Genomic DNA, 22,449 nt, shown 5'->3' on the forward strand with positions numbered 1-22,449 from the left:
CGATGCCGCGCCCCCCGGCCGGGCTGTAGCGGGGCCGCGGCGGAGCGCGCGCCGGGCAGGCCGGACATGGAGGTGGTGGACGAGACGGAGGCGCTGCAGCGCTTCTTCGAAGGTGAGGGACCGCGGGCCGGCCGGGAGCGCGGCGGGGTGGGGGTGGGGGGTTGAGGGGGAGGGCAGCGACCCCCCCTTCGTGCTGGGAACCCCCAGCCGATCTCCCCGGACACCGGGACCCCCAACTCTGCTTCGACCACGCTGGGACTCCCCAGAACGCTTCCTCTGGGCCGGGGTGGGGGGGCCCCTCCGGGCTGGCAGCAGGCTGCCCGGCTGGCTCCCAGGGCTGGGAGTCTCCTGGAGGTTACTGCCCACCTCTACCAAAGTTGGGCACCCCCTCCCGGTCCCCCCAGCACACAACTTCCTTGGAGCTGTGTCCCCTCCCATGCTTGGTCCTTCTTCATGCCTTCCAGGACCTGCAGTCCCCTCTAAAGTCTGACACCTCCCACCCCTAGTGCACTTCTCGAGTTTGGGGACCCTCCGCTGTGCTTCCCTGGAACCTCATACAGACCCAGACTTCCGGACCCACTTTGAGGCCCGGACCCCAGCATGCCTTCTAGGATCTTCCATGCCTCTTAGGCTGGCACCCCAGCCCTCCAGCATGCCTTCCAGAGGTCAGGCCCCCTGCCTAGAGACTCAGGCCCGTGTGTCCTTTTCAGGTGGACACCCTACCCCCGGCCTGACTCCTAGGAGCTGAGACCTCCCCACTGTGCTTCCCTGAGACTAGGACCCCCTTCAAGACTGTCACCCACCTTCTGCAAAGTGCTCCCTCCCCCAAGGCTGAAATTCCCCTCGAAGCAGCTACTCCTCCCTTACTCAGGGCTTGGAACCCCTCCCCAGCATTCCTCCATGGGCTGGATTCCCCCCCACCCTGAAAGGCTTTCCCTGGGCTAGAACCTTCTTGAAGTCGGCATCCCTGCTGCCAGCCACCTCCGCACTCTGAGACCCTCCCAAAGTGGTGAACTGCATCCTGCCAGCCCTCTGAGGCTCCTCGGGGCTGTTCCACCCACACCTGTCCCTGGAGCTATGCCCCCTCTGATTGTTGCCCCCCACCCCTGGAGTGACCTCACCCCCTCACCTCGACCCTGAGAGGACCCTTCCCAGGGTGGGGATCTAGACATCTACACACTATCTACGATGTTTTCTTCTACCCCTGCCCCCACCCCCCAACACACCCTCTGTGGTTTTGGAGGTCTGCTCCTACATCTACCCAGACCCCCCTCCCCTTTTCCTGGGTAGCCTCTGCCCCTCCTCCAGGTCTTTCCCCCTCCTCCAGGGTGCTGGACGCTGGAGGAATGGGACAGAGTGTGGGAAGGGGGGGCAGAGGTGCAGGCAGACATCTCCCAGCCCACTCGGCTTCTCAGACCCTCACTGGAACATCTCGCCAGCCCCTCTGGCCCCTCCTGTGCTCCTCTCCACCAACCTGGGTAGTCAAGCCTCTGTCCCCACCCTCTGTCCCCAGCCCCTAAGCCCACAGCCTACTCCTCAGCGTGAACCTGCCCCTAGGGATGGGGCGGTCCGCGGGGCACCACTGTGCTGGGGATGTTGGGCTACAGGGCGGTGGATCACGGCCCAAGTTTCAAGCCTAGCACCCAGATACCTTTGGAGTCCGGGAGGGAGAGAGGAAGGCCTTCCTTTGCCTCAGTGTCTCCGTTTCTGTGACTTGGGAGAGGGGGCAGCCTTTGTCCACTCCTGCTTGCTGCCTAGGTAAGGGCATCTCCTAGCCTCAGGCCTCCTCACTTCAGGATTCTGGACACCCCGGCAGACCCAGACCCCAAGAAATCAGGCTTGGACTAGATTAAATGGTTGATCCTGAGGTAGTTGGGCCATTTGAGGGTCCTAGGCAGTCCCCCCATCTGTCCCAGGGGCTGTGGTTCTCCCTAGACACCGTTCATCCTTTATGAACCCTCAAGGGGCCTTATGGGGGCTGGGGGCCCCTGGGGAGGAGGGAAAGGGTACTGTTTTGGGGGTGCCCTGAGCCCACTAGATACCAAGGACGGCCAGGCCTCCTTGATTCCTGCAGATGTCCCCATGAGTCCTCCCCCAGGACCCTGCACCCAGGCAGAGCGGTGGGCCTGGCTCGCTCAGGCTCCCCATCTCCTGAGCCAAACTTTCCCTCCTGGCCGTGGGTGGGGGGTGGGGGCTGACGCCACAGCTCAGCCATGCGGCTGGCCTGGCGGGGAGGCTGTGCTGCTCCCTCCAGAGAGATAAGAGGAGACTCAAGAATGTCTGTGGGGAGCAGGGGGGGTGTGGGGCTGCCCGCTGAGGCGGGTGGAGGGAGCCAGGGGCTGGAGAAGTGTTCCCAGAGCCTGAGATGAGCGGGAAGGTGGGCCGGTGCTGTGGGCCAGGAGTCTTGGGGGCCACTTGGGAGGGGGGAGCCTGGCGGGGAGCAGGTATGCAGTGGTGTGGGGGGGGACCTCAGGGCCAGGCCTCAGTGTGCTCATGAGTGCAAGTGTGAAAGCAAGTGAGTGTTGTGCACGTGGCTATGTTGTTCCTGAACTCTCACGCTTGGGGCTGGAACCTGAGTTCTCAATCTGGTCCTCACTTGGCCTTGGTCACTCCCCGTGGACTGTGGGGACAGGGGCAGGGTCTATGCTTTCAGCTCGGGGCCAGAGATGGAAAAAGCCTTTGCTGAAGGGCAGGGGCGGATCGAGACCCCTTGTCTGCCATGGCCCACTCTCTAGGAACACCAGGCCTATGTCCTGGGTCCTGCCCTGTGCAGTGGGCCAGGCTGTGCCCCACCCCGGGGTGGTGGGCTCGGGGCTAAGGCGCTTTGGGCCTCGGGTGGGAGGCTGGGACGGGGCGGCCCCCTCGAGGCTGGTACAGCCGGGCCCCCGTGACCGCCCTGCTAATCCCCTAGAAGGAGGCTCCGGCCGCCCGGATCGGCGGGCACAGGGCCTGCAGAGAGGGGACCCTCCAGGCAGGATGCCCTGGCTCCCGGCAGGTAACAGGGTCGTGGTGGCAGGTGCACTCCTCAGCATCTTGATTGGCTGGGGCCTTGGATTCCCAGAGCCTGGTCAGGGACGGGGGCAAGACGGCATCGGGGAGCCCGACGGAACCTTAGAGGTTCCAGTACAGGCTTGGGCCCTGCCGCTGAGACCTTTGTGACCCTGTGCTGAGCTCTCACCCTTTCTGGACCCCTTTTCCTTACCTGCGAGACAGGAGGGGGTGGCAGAGGTCTTAATGATGCCTTCAGATCTGATGAGCCTCGTCTCCCAGCCCTGGGCAGGAGGGCCGTTTCAGAGCATGGATGGTGGAGGGTGCTGACCCCTGGTTCCAGGGGCACCTGGGGCTTGGGGGAGCAGCGCCCGCCTCCTCCCCCAAGAAAGCAGGTGCTGTGGAGGAAGCCTTGGAGACCTAGGGGAACTGGGCTTCCAGCAGGTGCTGAAAAGGCCACTGAGAGGTGGGGGGACCTCCACTTGGCCTCTGGAGCCCCACCAGGGCGTTTACTCCTTCCAGACCTGATGGGTGGCTTGGGCTGGTCACTTCCCTTCTTTGGCCTCATTTCCCCTCCTGGGGTAGGCAGGTGGATTGGACCAGACCCGGGGCTTCCAGTGAGGTTCTTTTTAGCCACCAAAGAAAGGCAAACTCATGGCCTCCTGATACACAGGGGGTGGGGGCGGCAGGGCTCCCCACAGCCCCCAGAGCACGGGGATCCTGATTTGAAAGCCACTTGAGGTAGGGGCCGGCACTGGCCCCCTTTTCCAGGGGCCAAGACTCCGAGAGAAGGGACTTAGCCAGCATTAGTCAGAGCTGCCAAGCCCCCAGCTCTTTCCTCTGCCACCAGGGTCTTGGGGGAGGAAGCGTGGCCTTCCGGTGGGGACCAGCCTGTCTGCCTCCAGAGGGCAGGAGGAAGCCGCAAGGGGAGGCCACCTGACGATTTTTGGGAGAGGATGCCCACCCTGGACAGGAGTCTGGGGCTGAGTTGGGGTGTGTGATCGCATAGCCCTGTGCCCCATGTCAGCCTGTCTGTCTCTGTCTATTGTGCACCAACGATGGTGGAAGGGTGGATGGGGGAGGCAGCTGGACCCCTAACTGTCGAGAAGATGAGATGGGGTGCCTTCTGGAGGAGTCCTGTCCCAGCCCTTCCTCCTCAGGTCCTGAGTCCAGCTGGAGGGGAAATAGTAGTGGGGGGTCTGACTCATCCCATGTTCCCGACACCCAGCACAGGGCACAGGGCGGCATGGGGCTGGGGCGGGGGGGGGGGGGGGGGGGGGGAAACCCTCTCGGGGGCTTGGGGGGCAAAAAGGGATGGGGGCAAAGGGGGGGGGGGGGGGGCACCCGAGGAAGCCATCTCTCTGAGAGGGCCTGGGGTCAGTGCAGGGGGTGGGGGTGGTGGGGGGGGAGGAGAAGGCTGTCTCCCACCTGCTTGCCTCAGGGCCTCTCCTGAGTCTGGGGGCCTTGGCAGACTGCCCCTTGGGGTCTTAGGCAGGGCCAAGCAGGGTATTTGGGGGAAAGACAAGTAGGTCGCTCTGGGCAGAATGGCCTCCTCCTGGGGACCTGGCCCCCACTCTCTAACTCTCAAGGGCTTACAGGACTGGGGGGGCCCTGGCAGCTGAGGCTGCCGGGTAACAGCCCAGCAAGGCTGCTGATTGGCTGCTACCCTTGGACTTTGCCCTCTGATAAGAAGGGGAGCAGAAATCATTAACTGGATCATTAACCGGGGGGTGGCCCTGCCCTACCCAGGCTGCCTGCCCTTCCTTCCCGCCTTCTTCCTCCTCACGGCCCCCTGTCTTGGGCCTCAGTTTCCCTCACAGCCTGGCTGTGTGTGCGGGGCGGGGGGCTCCTTCCCCTGTGGAAGTCTTCAGCCCCTGCTGCCACTGGGTATGGGTAGACCCTGGGTTGGGGGCACGTGTCGGATATTTCATGGCCTTATGCACTCCCCGGAGCGCGAGTTTGGCTGCCTGCCCACAGTCCCTCTCCTGGGCAGATCTCTGCACTTCCTTGTGCCTCCACTTTCTCATCCTTAAAATGGGAATACAGTTGCAGCCCCAGTACCCAGTTCTCAGGGTTTCTGCGGGGATTGGGTAAACTGAGGCCTGGTACAGTGCCCGGTGCGGTAATGCCCCAGAAACATCAGCCTGGATGGTGATTATTGTCCCATGGGGCTCGCACAGCCTCGTTCACCTGGCTCACGGCAGGTATTATGCCGCCCACTTCGAGGATGTATTGATCCACGGGGTAGGTCAGTGCCCCACCTTGGGCTGGGGCCTGTGGCCGGCGCTGTGTGCTTTGGGAAAGCCCTCACCCTCTCTGGGCCACTATGCCAAGGCTGGGGGGACCCCAGCAGCTTTATGGGATGCACTCTGCAGGCAGGGACCCAGCGTCCTGGGGGGCTGGCCCCGCGGGGTCCTGATGCCTGCTCCTGATTCCTGCTGCCTCCAGCTGGGGCCCCACCCTGTCCCTCAGCGATGGGGAACTTGGGCCTCGGGGGCTGGTGGCAGGGGGAAGGGGCTGACTGTCCTTTGTCTTTGCCTGCTGCACCCAGGCCAGAGGTTTTGCGTAAGTTGCCTCCTGGGAGTCCCGGGGCTCCGTGCAAGTATGGAGGTGTCTCATGTCCAAGAGGGCGGTGCTGAGGCAGGAGAGGAAGGTGATGTGTCTGCCTCACTCAGGGCTGCCACAGCAGGGCCGCAGTGGGACCCTGGGGCTCCTGTCACAGTTGGGTGCCGGCCTAGAGTGGGGCAGGGAGGGGGCCTCTGGAATGCTGAGGGTCCCGAGCCACCACGGATGGCTGGGCTGGGTGACTTCCATTCAGCGCCTTGACCTCTCTGGGCCTCAGAGCCCTCCCTCAGAGGGTCAAGGCTGTGTGCTGCGTGATGTGAGCAGTGAGACCCCTGGAGTGCCAAGGCCTGGAGGGGGAGGGGAGAGAAGGGCAAAAGCCCGGCTTGGTAGGGGGCGGGCAGTTGGGTCCAGAGGCTCCACTGGCCTGGCCTACGGAGGCCCCAGGGCATCCTGTCCTCCGCCTATCTCCAGGCTGCATCAGTGAGAAAGCCCTGCCTGCCTCCGACCTGGGTCCCTCCAGCCCTCAGATGGGACAACCACAGCCTCTGTCCCTCTCTGGAGTTTCGGGACCCTTCCTCCCTTGGGGCCCTCCTTCACTCTCCTCTTCACCATCTCAGTCCCTGAGCTCTCTTGTCCCTCTGTGGTTTTCCCCTGTGGGGTCTGCGGCCTGGGGTAAGGGTAGCCGGGGGTCTGCGACACTGTCTTGGCTCTTTTGGATCTGGCTCCAGCCAGACCCGATCGGGAGGGCTGTTGGCCTGGGCCTGCCTTTGGGTCAGTGAGCATTTGTGTGCACGAGCGTTCAAGTCTGGGAGGGGTGCCGACACGGGAACAAGCACAGGCATGCTCATGCCTCAGGGCCTTTGCACTGGTTCCCCGCTGCCTGGAATGCTCTTCCCAGATACCCCTGTGGCTCACCACCTTCCCATCTCGTCTCACTGAGGCCCTCCCTGACTGTCCTATTTAAAACTGCAACTCGTCCCAGCCCTCCTGCCACCCCCGCCCCTCTCTCTCTGCTTTATTTTCCCCGTAGCCTTTGTTACCTTCTGAAATGCTATGGATTTTTACCCCTCTATCTTGTCATCTGACTCTGCCTCCAGAAGGTCAGCTCCTCGTGGGCAGGAGGTTTTGTTTTGTTCGTTACTACAGCTCCAGAGCCAAGCATCGTGCCCGACGCATGGCATATGCTCAGTAATTGTTTGAATGAATGAATGAGCACATGTGTGTGTCCGCGAGGGTATGCCACTCTGTGTGTGTGTGTGTACGTACACGATCGTGTGTTTGTCAGTGGGAGTGTGCCCTTGTGTACACACGTGTGTGTGTGGCGGGGGACATGCTGGTGTGTGAATACAGATAGACATGGGTAACCCTGGTAGAGACCCGCCCCCACCCCAAGCTGCGGGGTCTCTACTCTGCCCCTGTGGGGAGGGCCTTCCCCAGCCTGCCTGGCTTGGTCCCTGTATGACAGAGATGTGGCCTTCGGGTGGGAGCTCACTTGGCCCTGTAGCATCAGGGCTGGGGGCCCCCCAGAGCAAAGAAGATCCCTGGGGACCTGTGTGGGTCCCCACAGAACACGTTGCAGCTTCTGGGCTCAGTTCTGTTGGACCTGGCTTGGGAGCCTCTTGGCGCTCTGACTTCAGCCTTGTGTCGACCCGAGGACAGGGTGGTAGCTGTGTGGGGTCTAGGGGGGGACATAGCTACAGCCCAGGGGTGGCCAAAGATTCCAGGTCCCCTGGAGGAGATGGGGGTTCTTTTGCATTTTTGGCAAATAAAGGCAACCATGGCTCAGATTTAAGGGCCTGATGGCAGTGACTTAGGAGCCATATCCTTGTCATTCAGCCCCCAGCTAACTGGAGACTTGGTGCAGAGATGCAAAGGATAGCTTGCAAAATCAAGCGTCTGACCGGAAGGCATTTTGAGTGAGAAGGTCTGGTAACAGGTTGAAGCCTGAAGCGGGGACCGCTAGCAGTCACTACATTAATCACAGATCGTATTAATAAAGATAGAAAGTTCAAGCCGAAGGAGGTGAGAGCCTACTGTGTCCTGTCCCAGAGTGAACTAGTTTGGAGCGTGTCGATTAGCTCAGGCCATGTTAGGAAAGAAGCGATGGCACTGGGGGCCCGCTGTGATGGAGGAGATCGAGGAGGGGCTTCCAGAGCAGGGAGGCAGTCACAGGCTTACCCACCGGGGTAGTGGGTGGGGGGCTATAGCCAAGGCCTGGAGGCTGGACTTGGCTGTGTATGTGCCAGAATAACAGTATGGTACCGGGCATGCGTCAGAGGGACTCGGGAGGAGGTCGGAGGCCCCCTCAGAGGCTCTCTGGAGCAGATATGCAGTCAGGTGGAGAGGCATGGGTGAGAGAGGTAGACCCTGGGCAGGAGAGGAGAGGGGAGCCCCAAGAGAGAAGGAAACAGCGATGAATGTTATTTGAGGAATGGCCTCTGGGGAGTGAGGAGCTTTCCTACCCTCTTGTTGAAGACTGAGGACCACTCCGTGAGGCAGGGATCCCTGCTTCCCTTGATAGAGAAGGAAGCTGAGGCGCAGGGAGGTCAGGTCACTTGCCAAAGGTCACATAACATTGAAGGGGGGCCCACATTAGCTGCTAGGCCTCTTTGACCCTAGGAGTCCCCGAGGGCATCATGGGGGTGCTAGGGTGGGCAGTGCCCTGAACCCCTACCATCCTGGCTCCCAGCCGTGGCCTGGAGCCGGGGTGCCCTCAGATTCAGACTCCTGGGGTGGACACTCAGGGCGGAATGCGGGGAACAGACTTGGGCCCTGTCTTCCTCAGGTTCTGATCAGCTAGGCCTGGCCAGCATCCTTAGGCCCTGGCCTCCCCTGCCCACAGCCACGTGGCCGACGGGATTTCCGCCATGTTTGGGACATGAATTGACAAGTGCCCCATTGACGGGTGGGGGGGAGGTGTGGGCAGGGCACAAGCCTCCCACTGTGCCGGGTCCCCACCCTCCCCCGTTCCCTGGGACAATGGCTCAGACTCAGCCAGCGGCCACAGCTGGTGGGGGGGTGGTCATGAGCATGAGGAGGGGGAAGGGAGGGGTCCAGGGTGGAGGACCACCTGGGCCCCCACCCGCCCTCATCCCGCACCTGGCTCGTATCCCCTCGGTTCTTCTTCTGCCCAGCTGGGTGGCCTTAAAGCGAGGAGGAGAGAAGAGAGGAGGGGGCTTCCTCTCCAGAGCCCCTATCCCAGCCTGCCTGGGACAGGGCAGTGTCTGGATCCTGTTAGAAGCAGGTAATAAAGGTCCTAATTAATGAGGAGCAGCTGGGGCGCGTAGCTCAGCGGGGCAGAGGCGGTACCTGGAGGGGCCCTGTCTAGCCCTGGACCCTGACCATAACACGGCCGGGTGGAGGTCCCCAGACCCAGGCAGGCCTGGTTCTAGTGTCCTGCATGCCACTTTGCTCATTCATTCCATGAACCTCAATTGTGTGCCTACTGTATGCTTAGATGCTTATATCCCAGAGAGTCGGAACAGGGCTGGGCTCATATCCCAGGTCCCACACCTGTCAACTTTGGGCAAGGCATTTATCCTTTCTGAGCCTGCTTCCTCATCCGTAAAACGGAGAACAAGAAAACCACCTCTCCTGTAGGGTTGTTATGGGAGTTAAATATGAGCCATATAGAGCGTGGGCACAGGGTGACCACTTGGTGAGTGAGCTGTGGGCAGCGGGTGGGCAGGGGACAGACCCTCCGCCCACCTGTGAGGGCTGTCCTAGGCAGCCGAGTAAGGAGCCGGATGAGAAAGGAGGCCGCCAGTCACGGGAATGGGAGTCAGAGGGCGCCTCTTGGAGAAACTTACATCTAAGCCCAGTGAATGGGAATGGGCTTCCTCCAGCAGAGGGAACAGCATGTGCAAAGGCCCTAGGACCGAGAGAGGTGCGGGGAGGGAACTGGTTAGGAGAGGAGGCTGGAGGAGGCAGGTAAGGGGATCACCGTGGACCTCCAGGAGGGCTCTGGTTATCCTGAGCAGGGGGAAGTTGTGGAAGGGTTTGAGGAGGGGCAGGTATCTGTTGTTGGCTCGAGGATGTTGCAGAGCTCTTTGTGGGAACAGTTGGGGAGAGGGGCCCCCCAAAATGTGCTGATGCCTTCCTCCTGGGTTCCTGGGGGCTCTGCCCCAGCCTCAGGAATCTCTGGGCTCCGGCAAGCCCCCAGCCCCACCCTGTCCTCCCGAATGTTTGATCAGAAGTTTCCAGTATGATTTCTGGGGCAGTCTGGTGGCATTTGCCTGGTGGCTGGACCCTTTAGGCTGAGCCGTGTGGGGAGAACGTCAGGCAGGCCTTGTGGGGTCCCAGAGAAGGAGAAGATGTGGGCTCAGGGTTCCTCAGGAGGCCCACCAACTACCCAAACCTTAGACTTCTTCCCCACCCCGCCCCAGTGGTTCCCTCCTCCCTCCTCTGTCCTCCCGTCCTCCCGGCCCCTGGCACGGGAGGGTCTCTCCTCCCCTCAACCACATCTGGTTCTCGTTAGGGTCTCCCAGGATGCCTCTGCCTGAGGCCCCCCATCCCAAGGGAGGTGGGCAGGAGGATTAGGGGTGATTAGGAGTGCTCCTGGCCAGAGGAGGGGGAGGAGGGGAGGAGGGGGCCTGGCCTATTATAAATAGCAACACCATGACTCCATCACCCCATCATTCACTGTAGATTCCAAGTTCAGTCTCAAAAACCTGCAACATCAGCAGCCAGGGCGGGGGGTGGGTAATGCTCCAGTGCTCCCTCCCTCCCTATCCCCTGCCAGCCCATAAGGTGGGGCAGCCCAGAATGGCCAGGAAGTCTCATCCACCACCAACCACACCTTCCCCCTTGGAGTCAGGCCCCTGTGCCTGGGTTTGAATCTCCTTGCTGTGTTGCCTTGGGCAAGAGACTTGACCTCTCTGAATAAAGCAGATGATGCTAATAATTGGGCGATCATCCTGTAAAGCCCTGAGAATAGTGCCGGGACCTGCTAGGCAGGCGCTCAGTCCGCCGGAGCTGCTGTCCTTATCGTTGTCCTCTTGTCATCATCACCATTCCCGACTAGGGTTAAGTGTCACACTGCACATGAAGAACCCGCGGGATGCCTTGCATATAATAAACTCCTATGATTGTTAATGTCTTCGGCTCCCAAAGTGCCTGGCATACAGTAGGCATTCAATAAATGGGATCTTTGGGTAACAGGGAAGGATGGGGTGGGGGCCAGGGCGTAGACGAGAATCCTAGAACCTTGATGTGCAGGCTGGTCATTCCCAGCTTGAGAAGCTTCTCTCGCCCTGGCCACACTGGGCCCTGCATGGCCACTGGCAGTGCTCGGTGGGTGTCCCTGGTTCCCAGCTGGGTGAGCCAGGGGTGGGGGCCAGCAGGAGGGCCTGTCCCAGGCAGCGCGTGACTCCTAGGAGGGCTTAGCCACTCATTAATCACCTAAGCGGGGCTCAGCATTCTTGAAATGCCGGCTGGGGCCAGGGAGGGGCCTGGGCCAGGGGCTCCTGGGGACCCCAGGGCTCTGGGTCTGTGAAGTGAGGACATCCACTCCGTTTGCTGAGCACCCATTATATGCGGGGCGCCTTACGTACCTTAACTTGTTTCATAGGGAACCCTGTAAAGCGTTAGCTGTTCATGTCCCCACTTTACTAATGAGGAGACTGAGGCTCAGAGAGGGTATGTGATCCGCTCAAGGTCACACAGCGGGCAGTAGGCAAGGCAGGACTTGTTCCTGGATCTTCCTGAGTTGTTCCCAGGGCTCGCCCGGGAGAAGGCATGAGGCGCAGACCCTAGGCTCACGGCTCCAGGGGCCTGTGGGAGGGGTACCTCCTGCCTCAGGGGGCCTGGTCAGCCCAGGTCAGCAGTGTGGGTAGGGCCGTCCTCCATTATCGGGGCTGACGCATCTCCCACGTCAGCCCCCTTATCATCCCGCCCTCCTGCTCCCCCCTGCAAGGTGACCCTGGGAGGGGAAGGGCCAGCGCCTCCCCCTCTCCTCCCCTGCTTATGCCCAAGAGCACTGGGCTCCTTTTCTGTGAGCCCCTCCCCTTTGTGGGGCTGGGGCCAGCAGGGAAGGCCCGGGAGAGGGTGGTGGAGGAGCAGACCTCTGGCCGCCATCATTCCCTGCTGTGAGGCCAGGCAAGCCCTTACCTCTCTGGGCCCATTTCCTCCTCTGGAATACCAGGGCTGGGTACCCCAGCCCCCGTTATGGGGGCGACGAGCTATGCAGCCGGGCACTTCTGATTCCATTCCCCACTCCGTCTCCATCTGCAGCTGGGGCCGGGCCGCACGGCCCCCCCACCCCAGGACGTGAGATTCAGCCCAGCCCTGCATCGTGTTCCTGGGTGCCCAGCAGCTGGGCCGTCTGGAGGGAGGCAGCGCAGGACAGAGTCATCGAGTCTGGGTCCAGCATTCAAGGGTGGTGGGCATCCACTGGGCACTCAGTTCAGTAAAGTACCTCAGTTACTCCTCCCAGCCCCCCATAAGGCTTTGGAACGATGACCCCATTTTACAGACAAGAGGAAGGACTTGCTCATGTCACAGGAAATGGCTTGTCTGCCCCGATCTGCGCTCTGGGCTCCTCCCCTCCTCAGAGACTCCGGGCAGGCTGGCAGGCGAGGGAAGCATCACCAGTGTGATGCCCCCTGGAGGGGCGTCAGGTGATAGGCACTGAAGGACTCTCCCTGGACATGGATACGCAGATCGGGAGGAGCCTGGGGGCATATGTTTTGGAGAGCCCGGCCTGGGGAGAGCTGCAGGGCAGGGCCCAGAGGCCTAGGGGTAGCTCACATCTGCCCCTCCCCTGCAGGCCACGACATCAACGGTGCCCTGGAGCCCTCCAACATAGACACCAGCATCCTGGAGGAGTACATCAGCAAGGAGGACGCCTCTGACCTGTGAGTGGCCCCGCCCCCACGCCCCTGGCCTCCACCTTTCACCTGGAAGGTGTGCTGGGGCCCCAATCTGCAAGCTGCTCCCCGTCTCTTCCCATCCGCGGACTCCACGTGCGGCCTGGCAGGTGGGGGCCTGGGGAGGGGCTGGGGTCCTGGCTGGCGCTGAGCTGCTTCCTTTCTCCACAGCTGCTTCCCTGACATCTCGGCTCCAGCCAGTGCAGCCTCCTACCCCCACGGGCCGCCAGCGATCCCGGGCTCCAGCGGGGGCCACCACCTGAGCCCCCCCGGGGGCGGACCCTCCCCGGGGCGCCACGGCTCCCTCCCCGCCCCGAGCTACAGCGCCGCGCTCAACTGCAACAACAATGCTATGGCCAGTGCTCCCAAGCCCTTCCTGGGGGGCTCTGGGCCCCCCATCAAGGCCGAGCCCAAGGCTCCCTATGCCCCAGGGTGAGTGAGGGCGGGGAGTGTGGGGGGCAGGCGTGCGGGGTATGGGGGCGGGGGCCATGGCCTGGGAGGTGCTGGGGGTGGCCTGGCAGTGGTGACGGCTGCCCTGTGGGTAGGTAGGGTGGCTGAGGAGGGACTCGTGGCTTTGTCCCGCGGCCGTGGGCAGCCCAGAAGATTCTGAGCAGGGGAGTGATGAGGGCTGACGTAAGTGCTAAAAAATTCTCTGACAGCTGTATAAAGGGGATGGGAGGAGGTGAGCCTAGAGACCCGGCTACGTACCCACACAGATACACACAGGCGCACACGTTGTACACACATACATCACTGCCCCAGGCCCGTCCACTCCTGCATCTAGCTGCTCTTTGCTGGGGCCGCAGGGAGCTGGCTGACGGCACAGAAACGGTACCTGCAGCTCCCCCCACCCAAGCCAGCCTCCCAGGCCCTTTCTCTCCTCTCTCCAAGGAGTCCACACCAGGGGCCCAGCTGTGACCGCAGGATGCAGGCGGTCAGCAGCCCAGCCAGACTCTGGGGCCGCCCACAGACCCGTGCTCATGAGGATAGGCAGGAACATGGGTCTGCTGGGTTCTGCAGAGGGGCTCGGAGAAAGTTCTGGGTTCCCCAGCGTGGGGAGCAGGAGAGCAGGGAACCCTGTCTTTGGGTAGAAGAATAGTAAGAGTGCTGGGGGCGTGACGCTGTCTACACAGCCTGGCTCTACCCCCAGCTCCAGCATTTGCAGCCCGCTGGCGTGATAACCCACCGCCTCGGTCAGGGCCTCAGCATCTGCGGCTGTGGAGTGAGCTCAAAATGCTTCCCCCTCCAGGATTGTGGAAATAAGGGGAGGAAACCCAGAGCAAGTGCGGGGTGGGGGGGGGCACTGGAGCCAGATCCTGGCTTACTGGGGGAGGCCCGCGGGGCCGAGCTGGGGTGTTAGGGGTGCGCTTTCGCTGCGGAAGGCAGACATCCGGCCGAGAGGCTGTCCCTGAGCCCAGACCCCGAAGGGCAAAGACCGAGGACGAACACAGGAGGAGCACTACCTGCTGCAGGACCCTGTGGCTCCCTTCGTGTTCGCTCATCGAGCCTCTGCAGTAAGCAGCTCCTGGGGATCCCAGAACCAGCTGGCCTGCCAGTGGAGCCGTGCTGCCCCTTGGCGGGATTCGAAAGGCACACCGAGGCCATTTCTCAGGGAGAGAAGGGGCTTGCCCAGAGGCACACAGAGACCGTGTGGCCCAGGCTGTCCCCCCGGGAGGGACCCAGGGCCCTTCACCGCCCCTGCGCCTGCCAGACCCTGTTCTAGGAGCCAAACGAGACAAACACGTCCCTCCTGAGGTGGATCCTGCAGGCCGGTTGGGGAGGGACTTATTAATCAAAAAATCACCAAATCGAGGACTAATGAGCAGCAGGAGGAGTCGTGGGGAAGGAACACAAGGTCCCACGGACTGGAGACGTTTCACTGCAGGGACCAGAGGGTGTGCGGGACCTTTACACACCGGAAAACCCGATGGCCACTGTACAGAAAGCAGGCAGGAGCTGGTGGGCGCAGGGCAGAGGCCCCAGGCAGCCCTCGGGGACCTTGAGGGCTGCAGAGGATCGGGTCTCTGTTGCCTTTTCTGTCATTCTCACACAGCCTGGGGCGGGGGGGCTGGGTGGGTGGCTCATCCAGGGGAGCGTGAGGACTCTGGAATCAGCCCAGGGCCGTGTCCATGAGGGCTCGGCTGCCTGGGCACGGTGGCGGGCAGTCTCTCCAGATGTGGGGACCAGGACGGCCAGAGAGCTGGATCCCTGCTTGGCCGCAGCCTCCCCTCACCGGGCGAACGCAGGGTTCACGCAGGACGTGTTGATCTCTCAGGGTTGAGTTTGTTCTTTTGCCTGAACCGCTGATAAAACAAAACCGGCAAGAAAAAAATACACCCCGACCTGGTGGGGCTGGCTCCCTGCCCAGCCCATACCTGCCCCTGGTGGGGCGGCCCAGCCTCCTAGAGCCCCCGAGAGCTCTCCCCTAGAGTTTCTAAAAAGTGGGGCTTCAGTGGGTGTGGGAAGCGAGGAGCAGGCCTGGCCCCTGCTCCTTGAATCTCTGTGCCATCCCTGTGCCATCCCTGTGTCCTTGAATCTCTGTGCCATCATCAGGGACACTGGTTCCTGGTCCCCATGTGCCCGGTAGGTCTGAGGGGATGCTGGGCAGGAGCCCAAGGCCCACCACCTACAACTCAGCCCCAGGCCCTGCCTGGCACCCCAAGGTGGCTCATACAGAGAAATTCCCCTGAAGGGGGGAGTGAGGGGACCTCAGGGCCTGCAGCGTCTGTGGTCTCCCGGCCCCGGCCCCACAGACGAGCTGCCCGCCCAACAGCCCCTTCTTCCTGCTCCCGCAGCACACTGCCGGATTCTCCCCCAGACTCGGGCTCCGAGGCCTACTCCCCCCAGCAGGTGAATGGTGAGTCCAGCGGGCACCGCCCTCCCCCTCCGGGGTTTGGGCAAGTGGTTGGGGCGGCCTTATCGGGGAGGGAGGGAGCGAGGGAGGGAGGGGGCCAGCGGCCGCCCAACAGGCCCAGATTATCGCTGGTCAAATACTCCCCGGTGCTGGCTATTGTTTTCCCACGGGCGGGTGGGGAGCCTGGCCCTGCCTCTGAGCAAGTGTCCCTGCCGGTGATGCCACCCGCCTGCCCGCCTGCGCCATCATGGACGCGCCCTTCGGCGGTAAGTGGACGGCTGGGGAAGGCTGTGGGTGCAGCCCGAGTACAGGCCTGGCTGGCCTCCTGGGCCCACCTCCCCTGGTGGGGGGGTGCCAGGGGTGCAGCGGCCCCCAGGTGGCCCAAAGCAGAAGGATCTCGGGCAGCCGGCTCCCCACAGCCCAGAGAGGGGTCAAGAGTTCTGTTTATCTTACCAAAAACATTTCTGGAATGCCTCCTGGGGAACAAAGGGAGCTGGGGGGCTGGCCCCTGGGAGCCCGCTAGAGGGGCTGCGGGATGGAGGAGGGCTGCCGCAGGACTGTGCTGGGGGTCCCCGAGAGACTCCTTCCTGAGGCCCGGAGGAGGATCAGGCCTGAGAGGGGCTGGGGGAGGACGTTGGGATTGGGGGGCCTTCCCCCGGGAGCTGGGCAGCCAGGCCTGGGGGGAAGTAGCCGGTTAGGACAGCGGCGGGGTCGGGGAGAAGCTGCCCACCCCCTGGACAGGGGCTTGTCTCCCTGCCGGGGCCTCTAGTGGCCAGCCTCAGGCTGCCCAGCCCTCCTCCCACGTGGGGTTGGTGGAAGGGCAGCCCCCCCCAGGGCTTGTCTCAGGAGAAGGTGGGAAACCCTGTGCCCGGGAACCCGAGTGATGTAGGTCTCTGATGCCTACCCCCCCATCTCTCCCGCAGACCCCCATCTCCTGCGCACCATAACCCCTGAGACCCTGTGCCACGTGGGAGTGCCCTCCCGCCTGGAGCACCCGCCTCCACCTCCGGCCCACCTCCCAGGCCCCCCGCCGCCCCCGCCACCCCCACCTCACTACCCTGTCCTGCAGCGGGACCTGTACATGAAGGCCGAGCCCCCGATGCCCCCTTATGCTGCCATGGGGCAGGGGCTCGTGCCCAGCGATCTCCACCACACGCAGCAGTCCCAGATGCTGCACCAGCTGCTGCAGCAGCATGGAGCTGAGTAAGACTGGGCAGGTGGGCTCGGGGGTGGGGGGCCAGGGCAGCAGCAGGTGGGACAGAGATGGACGTGGGGACCGGGATGAGCCAGGAGGGCAGAAGGCTCTGCCCCCAGGAGACGGGGGTCAGCACGTGTATACGGATGTGCCCACCCAGCAGCCAGATAGCCCTGGCCAGATGCTTCCGACTACCTTATTTGGTGAGCATGGCCACCCCCATTGCCCAGATAGGTAAACTGGGGCTCCCAGGGGGAGGAAATGCTTGTCCGGGTCATGGAACCAGGAAGGGGCAGAGCCAGGACTTGAACCTCGCTCGGGCCTGTGCCTTTCCCCAGACACCAGTGACTTTCCAACCTTCTCACGAAGTCTGGGGGCTCTGGAGGAAGTTCTAGCTATGGACCCAAGCTCCCCCTCTGACTCCAACCAGGAGAATTGTCCTTTTATCTGTTTGTTTGACACATTGAGATGTCATGAAAGGTTTAGTTCAGGGCAAGACTCCACAGCCTCCTCCCAAAGAAGCTCTCCTTCTCAGCCTTGGTGGCCCACGCCCCCTGGGGTTTGTTTCCAGCCTCGGAGGCTGCTGTCCGTGGAGCCCCCACTATAAAGGGTGGCCCTGAGAATGACACCCCAGGGAAGGGACCGGCTTGTTCCCTTCCACAAACGATTCGGGGCACTCTGTGCGCCAGGCCCATGGCTGGGCCTGATGGGACACACAGATAAGTCAGTGTGGCTCCTGCCCCCCGGGTTCCATGAGCTGCAGGGGTAGAGATGAGTGACAGAAGCAGAGAATGACATTACAGAGCGATGGGGGAGCACTGAGGAGGTAAAGCCCAGCGGCTTTTTGGAGGAGGTGTCCTCTGGATTGGGCATATCCTGCTGAAACGGGGTGAAGAGGGAAAGGGGGCTACTGCCCAGGGGGGAGGGGGCTCAGGAAGAGCCAGCTCCCCATGGCACGCCTCTGTGTCACCCCCAGGCTCCCCACACACCCCTCCAAGAAGAGGAAGCACTCCGAATCACCTCCCAACACCCTCAATGCCCAGATGCTGAATGGAATGATCAAACAGGAGCCTGGGACAGCAACGACCCTGCCCCCACACCCAGCTCGAGCCCCATCCCCACCCTGGCCTCCCCAGGGCCCCCTCTCACCCGGGCCCGGCTCCTTGCCCCTCAGCATTGCCCGGGTCCAGACACCACCTTGGCACCCGCCAGGGGCACCCTCACCAGGTATGTGCCTGGCCTGCTGGAGCTCACAGCGAGCCAGCTCCCCTTGAGGTGGGGGCGTGGGGCCCAGGGCCCACGTGGCTGCTTCCTCCCTCCAGGTCTCCTGCAGGACAATGATAGCCTCAGTGGCTCCTACCTGGACCCCAACTACCAGTCCATCAAGTGGCAGCCGCATCAGCAGAACAAGTGGGCCACGCTGTACGACGCGAACTACAAGGAGCTGTGAGTGCCCCGCCCACCCCTGCCACCGCATCCGGGGACCGGCCCTGGTGTCGGGGTCCCAGAGCAGGGCCTGGGAGCACACTGGGCACCACCTGGGCCCGGGTTACAGGAGAGCAGCAGGCTCAGGTCAAAACTAGGACAGGCCCTCGGGGCTCCCGACTTGTGGGCCCGCCCCAGGCCTCCTGAAGGAGGTGGTGCCTGTCAGGGAGGGGCCGGTGGGGGCCCAGGCAGGGAGAAGTGGGTGGCTCCTCCTCCCCCGCTCCTTCTGCATTCCAGGAAGGTAGCAGGAAGCTGTGCTGGCAGGGCCCTTCCAGCAGCCCCCTCCCTGGAAGGGAGGGACGAGGGGGTGGGGGAGGACAGGGCTGTCCGGGCATTCCTAGCTCTCCTTCAGCACCCACCCATGTGGATTCAGCTTCCTGGGACCAGGCCAGGAGCACTGTGGGACCACTCCCCTCACCCCTGCAGAAGTCCGGTGGGCGTGAGAGGGTGGCTCACCGACTCCCTTTGGGCATTGCCAGGCCTGGGTGGGCTGGCTGAGAACGGGGTCCTGGAGTTGGGCGCCCCAGGTTGTGCGGCTGAAGCCCTTAGCCAGAAGCCCTCGGGGCTGGGGGGGATCCAGCTGCTGTCGTGGCTGAAGGATCCCTTGAGGCCCTGTCAGGATGGGGGCAGAGGTCTTCAAGGATCCCACCCTTGTGACCTGGGGAGGACGCCCCCCACTCTTACTACCATGCTTTCCAGGCCAGCCCTGCCATCTCAGGCCCTAAGGCCAGGAACCTGGCAGCTGAGGCCCCCAGGGTGGCCCATGTATTTCCTGGGTGTTCCCCTGGGGCAGGCAGGTGGTTGGAGCCCCAGGCCTTTCTGTAGATGTTAGCCAGGCCCCCAAGCCTTTTCCCCCAAGTTTGGAATCATTCTCTGCCCATCTTCCTCCAGGCAGGCCCTGGGCACTGGGGGCACTGCTTTGTGCCTGGGGACCTGGGTGAGAATGAGCCAACAGTTGCCCCCTTTCCCGCCTCCCGGAGGTCCCCCCAAAGGATCCATACTTGGAATCCTTGCCCAGCCACAGATGGGTAAACTGAGGCTGCGTCTACGCTGCCCAGAGTGCCCCTCTCCCCCCCTGGGCAGATGGAGGAGTCAGAATGAGGACTTTGGGGGCTTGAGCAAGCCAGCGGGCCGGGGCTGGGCCAGTCCCGAGCTGGCGCCTGGTTCCACCGTTTCCATGGCAACCAGCTGTCAGGCCAGTGAAGCTCTGCAGACGCACCCCCTCTCACCCCATCTCCTGTGAGGGAGGGGGCTTAGGGCAGCCTTCTGGGAAGGAGCCAAGGGTGAGGAGGGGCCGTCAAGCCCCCTCCTCAGGAGTTCACTCCCCTCTGGTGGGCCTCAGGGGTCTTGCCCTTCCTCCCCCCATCACCAGGGTGGGCTGGGCCCAGCCACATAGAGGAAAGAATATTGGCTGAAGAGTTGGCAGACCTGAGCTCAAATCCTTCCGGGGACTCAGTTTTCATTTCTGAGAAGTGGGGGGCAGCCCCCTGAGTGGTCTGAGGATTGGGGGGTGGCGGTGGGGACTGGGTAGGAAATCGCTTTGCAATGCAGGCATGGGGGAGGGACGTTCCAGGCCTGGCTTTGGTGGGGGGGCCTCTGGTGAGTACCCTCACCTGCCCCCAGGCCCATGCTCACCTACCGCGTGGACGCTGACAAGGGCTTCAACTTCTCGGTGGGCGACGACGCGTTCGTGTGCCAGAAGAAGAACCACTTCCAGGTCACCGTGTACATTGGCATGCTGGGCGAGCCCAAGTACGTCAAGACGCCTGAGGGCCTCAAGCCCCTCGACTGCTTCTACCTGAAACTGCACGGAGTGAAGGCAGGTTTGGGGGCTCAGCCAGGAGGGGAGGGGAGCCAGGAATGCTGGGGGACCTGAATGACCCCAAGGCAAAGTGAGTGTACCTACACCCCAACCGTCAGCCTCCTCAGCCCCCTTCTCAGCTGTGCTTCCTGATTCCTTCTCTAGCCAGTGACCCCAAATCTATACCCCCAGCCCAGACCCTTCTCCTGACCCCTATGTCGGCTTAGATCCCCAGCCCCAAATGAACTCCCTGTCAGCCTGCCCCTCCGTCGGTGCCCCCCACTCAGGGAGTAGGGCTCCAGGGCGCTGGTTACCCAAGCCATCCATCCAGGGGCCCACTTGCCCCCACCTCATCATCATGCACCAGGCCTGACCCACCTCCTCTCTCGTCTCTCCTCTGCCTCTCCCTGGCCCCAACCACACCCCCACTTCGTCTAAGTGACCACAGCAGCTTCCACGGGGGCCACCATCTCACGCTCCCCCTGAGATACCAGCGGGCACGACACTTGCCATTCTTCCAGAGCTCCTGGTGCCCTCCAGCAAAGCCTTGACTTCTGAGCTTAGCCCACGAGCCCTTCCCTCCAGCCCTGCCTCTCGTTGTGCCCCAGGCGGGTTATGCCCATTGACAGCCCCCGCTTTCCTGAGGCAGCTCCCCTCCTCTGGGACACCCTGAGAATGCCCATTCCATCCCTCCTCCCCTGGCCTTCCCATTCACTCTGCTACAGTCCTTGGCCCTTGGGGACACCTGCCCTGAGGCTCCTCCCCTGGGGCCCCTCTAGCCCCAGCCTCGGAGTGGCTGATTTGGAGCCCGCGAACTCCCCTGGGGGCACGGCTGCGTGGGTTTCCTCCATTGCCGGGAGCTGGAGCCTGGTGCCTTGGCGTGGCTCAGCCGCTGCTCATGGAGGGGCCGCGGGGACGGGGGTGGGGGCCGCGTGTCCGTGGAATGCGTGAGTGGGTGCATGTGGAGCTGGGAGAGCCATGTGACTGTCTGTGCCCTCATTGAGGGGAGGGCCTCGCCTCTAGTTCTGGGGGAGCTCGGGTTGGGCCCGGCCCGGGCTGAGCGGCTAAAGGGTGGCAGAACCGGGCGGGGCCCCTGGCCCTCATGGGCCACCGGCCTCTGCTTCTCCCCCAGCTGGAGGCCCTGAACCAGTCCATCAACATCGAGCAGTCACAGTCGGACCGGAGCAAGCGGCCCTTTAACCCTGTCACGTGAGTGTCAACCCTGGGGGTGGGGGTCCCCGGGTGGGCTGGCCCTGGAGCTGGCTTGGGAGCTGAGGGGGCCAGGCAGGCACCCACGATATCTGCCTCCCGCGCATTCCCGACTGGGTGCCTGGCTCTAGGAAGCCCCCCTCCCTGCGTCCTGAGTCCCCTGCCGCTCCTCTGCAGGGTCAATCTGCCCCCTGAGCAGGTCACGAAGGTGACTGTGGGCCGTCTGCACTTCAGTGAGACCACTGCCAACAACATGCGCAAGAAGGGCAAACCCAACCCTGACCAGAGGTGAGCAGGCTGCACCCCGGCCCTGGCGGGCCCTCCATCTCTAAGGAGGAGGGGCAGGAAGACACCACCTGCTGTCACAGTGTCCCACACACTGACCCATTTTACAGAAGAGAGACCTGAGCCTCCCAGCTAAGGCTAATGGAGTTAAGGATGAGAGAGCAGAAGCCTGGCTTCTGGATGAGCAGCTCCCGGTGTCCTCGCTGTGGGCCCTGGGGAGTTTCTGCCCCCTGGTGGAGACTCAGGTTCCTCCTCTGTAGGATGCGGTGTTAATGCCCTCTCCCCGCTGGGGTGCTGGAAGCCGGGGCACTGTACAGCAGACATGGGACGGGGAGAAGGGGGTGGGCGGGCAGGGGCAGTTGGGGCAGGACCCGGTGCCTCTAAACCCCTGTGTGCCGCAGGTACTTCATGCTGGTGGTGGCCCTCCAGGCCCACGCCCAGAACCAGAACTACACGCTGGCTGCCCAAATCTCAGAGCGCATCATCGTGAGGGTGAGGGCTACCTCCTTCCAAGGAATCAAGAGTCCTCCCCGGAGCTGGGAGCGGTAGTGCCCAGGAAAAATACTGGGGTCCTGGGGAGTCAGGAGCTAGAGTGCTGATCCTGCTAGGCCCTAGCTGAGTGGCTTCGGGCAAGTTCCCACCCACCCGCTGAGCCACAGTGTCTCCTTCACAAGCGTGGAGGTGGACAAGGCCCGGGTAGCCTTCTGAGATCCCAGGAGGGACTGAAAGGTGCCACAGTGGGAGGGGCAGTTTAAGTTGGGCGTGGTAGGGTGAGGATCCCTGCCTGGAGCTGGAGGGGTAGCTGCAGGGTTTCCCCTTTTCCCAGGGCACTGCAGGTCCCCCGTGCCCTGGGACTGATCCAAACCCCCGCCCCCTTGTGCTAGGCCTCCAACCCAGGCCAGTTTGAGAGTGACAGCGACGTGCTGTGGCAGCGGGCGCAGGTGCCCGACACTGTCTTCCACCATGGCCGTGTGGGCATCAACACGGACCGGCCCGACGAGGCGCTGGTAGTGCACGGCAACGTCAAGGTCATGGGCTCGCTCATGCACCCCTCGGACCTGCGGGCCAAGGAGCACGTGCAGGAGGTGGGGGCGGGGCTGTGGGCGAGGGGCGGGGCCGGGCGGCGGGGAGAGCGGAGTTCCCGCGGGAGGGGCGGAGGGCGAGGGGGCGGGGCTCGTGGAGGGGCGGGGCCAGGTGGAAG

General features: G+C 63.0%; 1 protein-coding gene across 3 annotated transcripts in view; it reads left to right on the forward strand.

The window, feature by feature from the left end:
* Positions 1 to 22,449, forward strand: part of MYRF (myelin regulatory factor) — a 33,480-nt gene continuing 11,031 nt past the window's right edge. For all 3 annotated transcript variants that reach the window (XM_032414275.1, XM_032414276.1, XM_032414277.1), the window contains exons 1-12: positions 1 to 112; positions 12,320 to 12,407; positions 12,591 to 12,851; positions 15,215 to 15,276; positions 16,197 to 16,476; positions 17,445 to 17,695; positions 17,791 to 17,914; positions 19,577 to 19,772; positions 20,887 to 20,963; positions 21,141 to 21,251; positions 21,650 to 21,740; positions 22,133 to 22,333. In XM_032414275.1, coding sequence (XP_032270166.1) covers positions 67 to 112; positions 12,320 to 12,407; positions 12,591 to 12,851; positions 15,215 to 15,276; positions 16,197 to 16,476; positions 17,445 to 17,695; positions 17,791 to 17,914; positions 19,577 to 19,772; positions 20,887 to 20,963; positions 21,141 to 21,251; positions 21,650 to 21,740; positions 22,133 to 22,333 — 1,788 coding nt within the window. In that variant the 5' untranslated portion in view covers positions 1 to 66. The remainder of the gene's footprint in view (positions 113 to 12,319; positions 12,408 to 12,590; positions 12,852 to 15,214; positions 15,277 to 16,196; positions 16,477 to 17,444; positions 17,696 to 17,790; positions 17,915 to 19,576; positions 19,773 to 20,886; positions 20,964 to 21,140; positions 21,252 to 21,649; positions 21,741 to 22,132; positions 22,334 to 22,449) is intronic.

The sequence above is a fragment of the Phoca vitulina genome, unplaced genomic scaffold (assembly GCF_004348235.1).
Source record: "Phoca vitulina isolate PV1807 unplaced genomic scaffold, GSC_HSeal_1.0 scaffold16, whole genome shotgun sequence".
Lineage (NCBI taxonomy): Eukaryota > Metazoa > Chordata > Mammalia > Carnivora > Phocidae > Phoca > Phoca vitulina.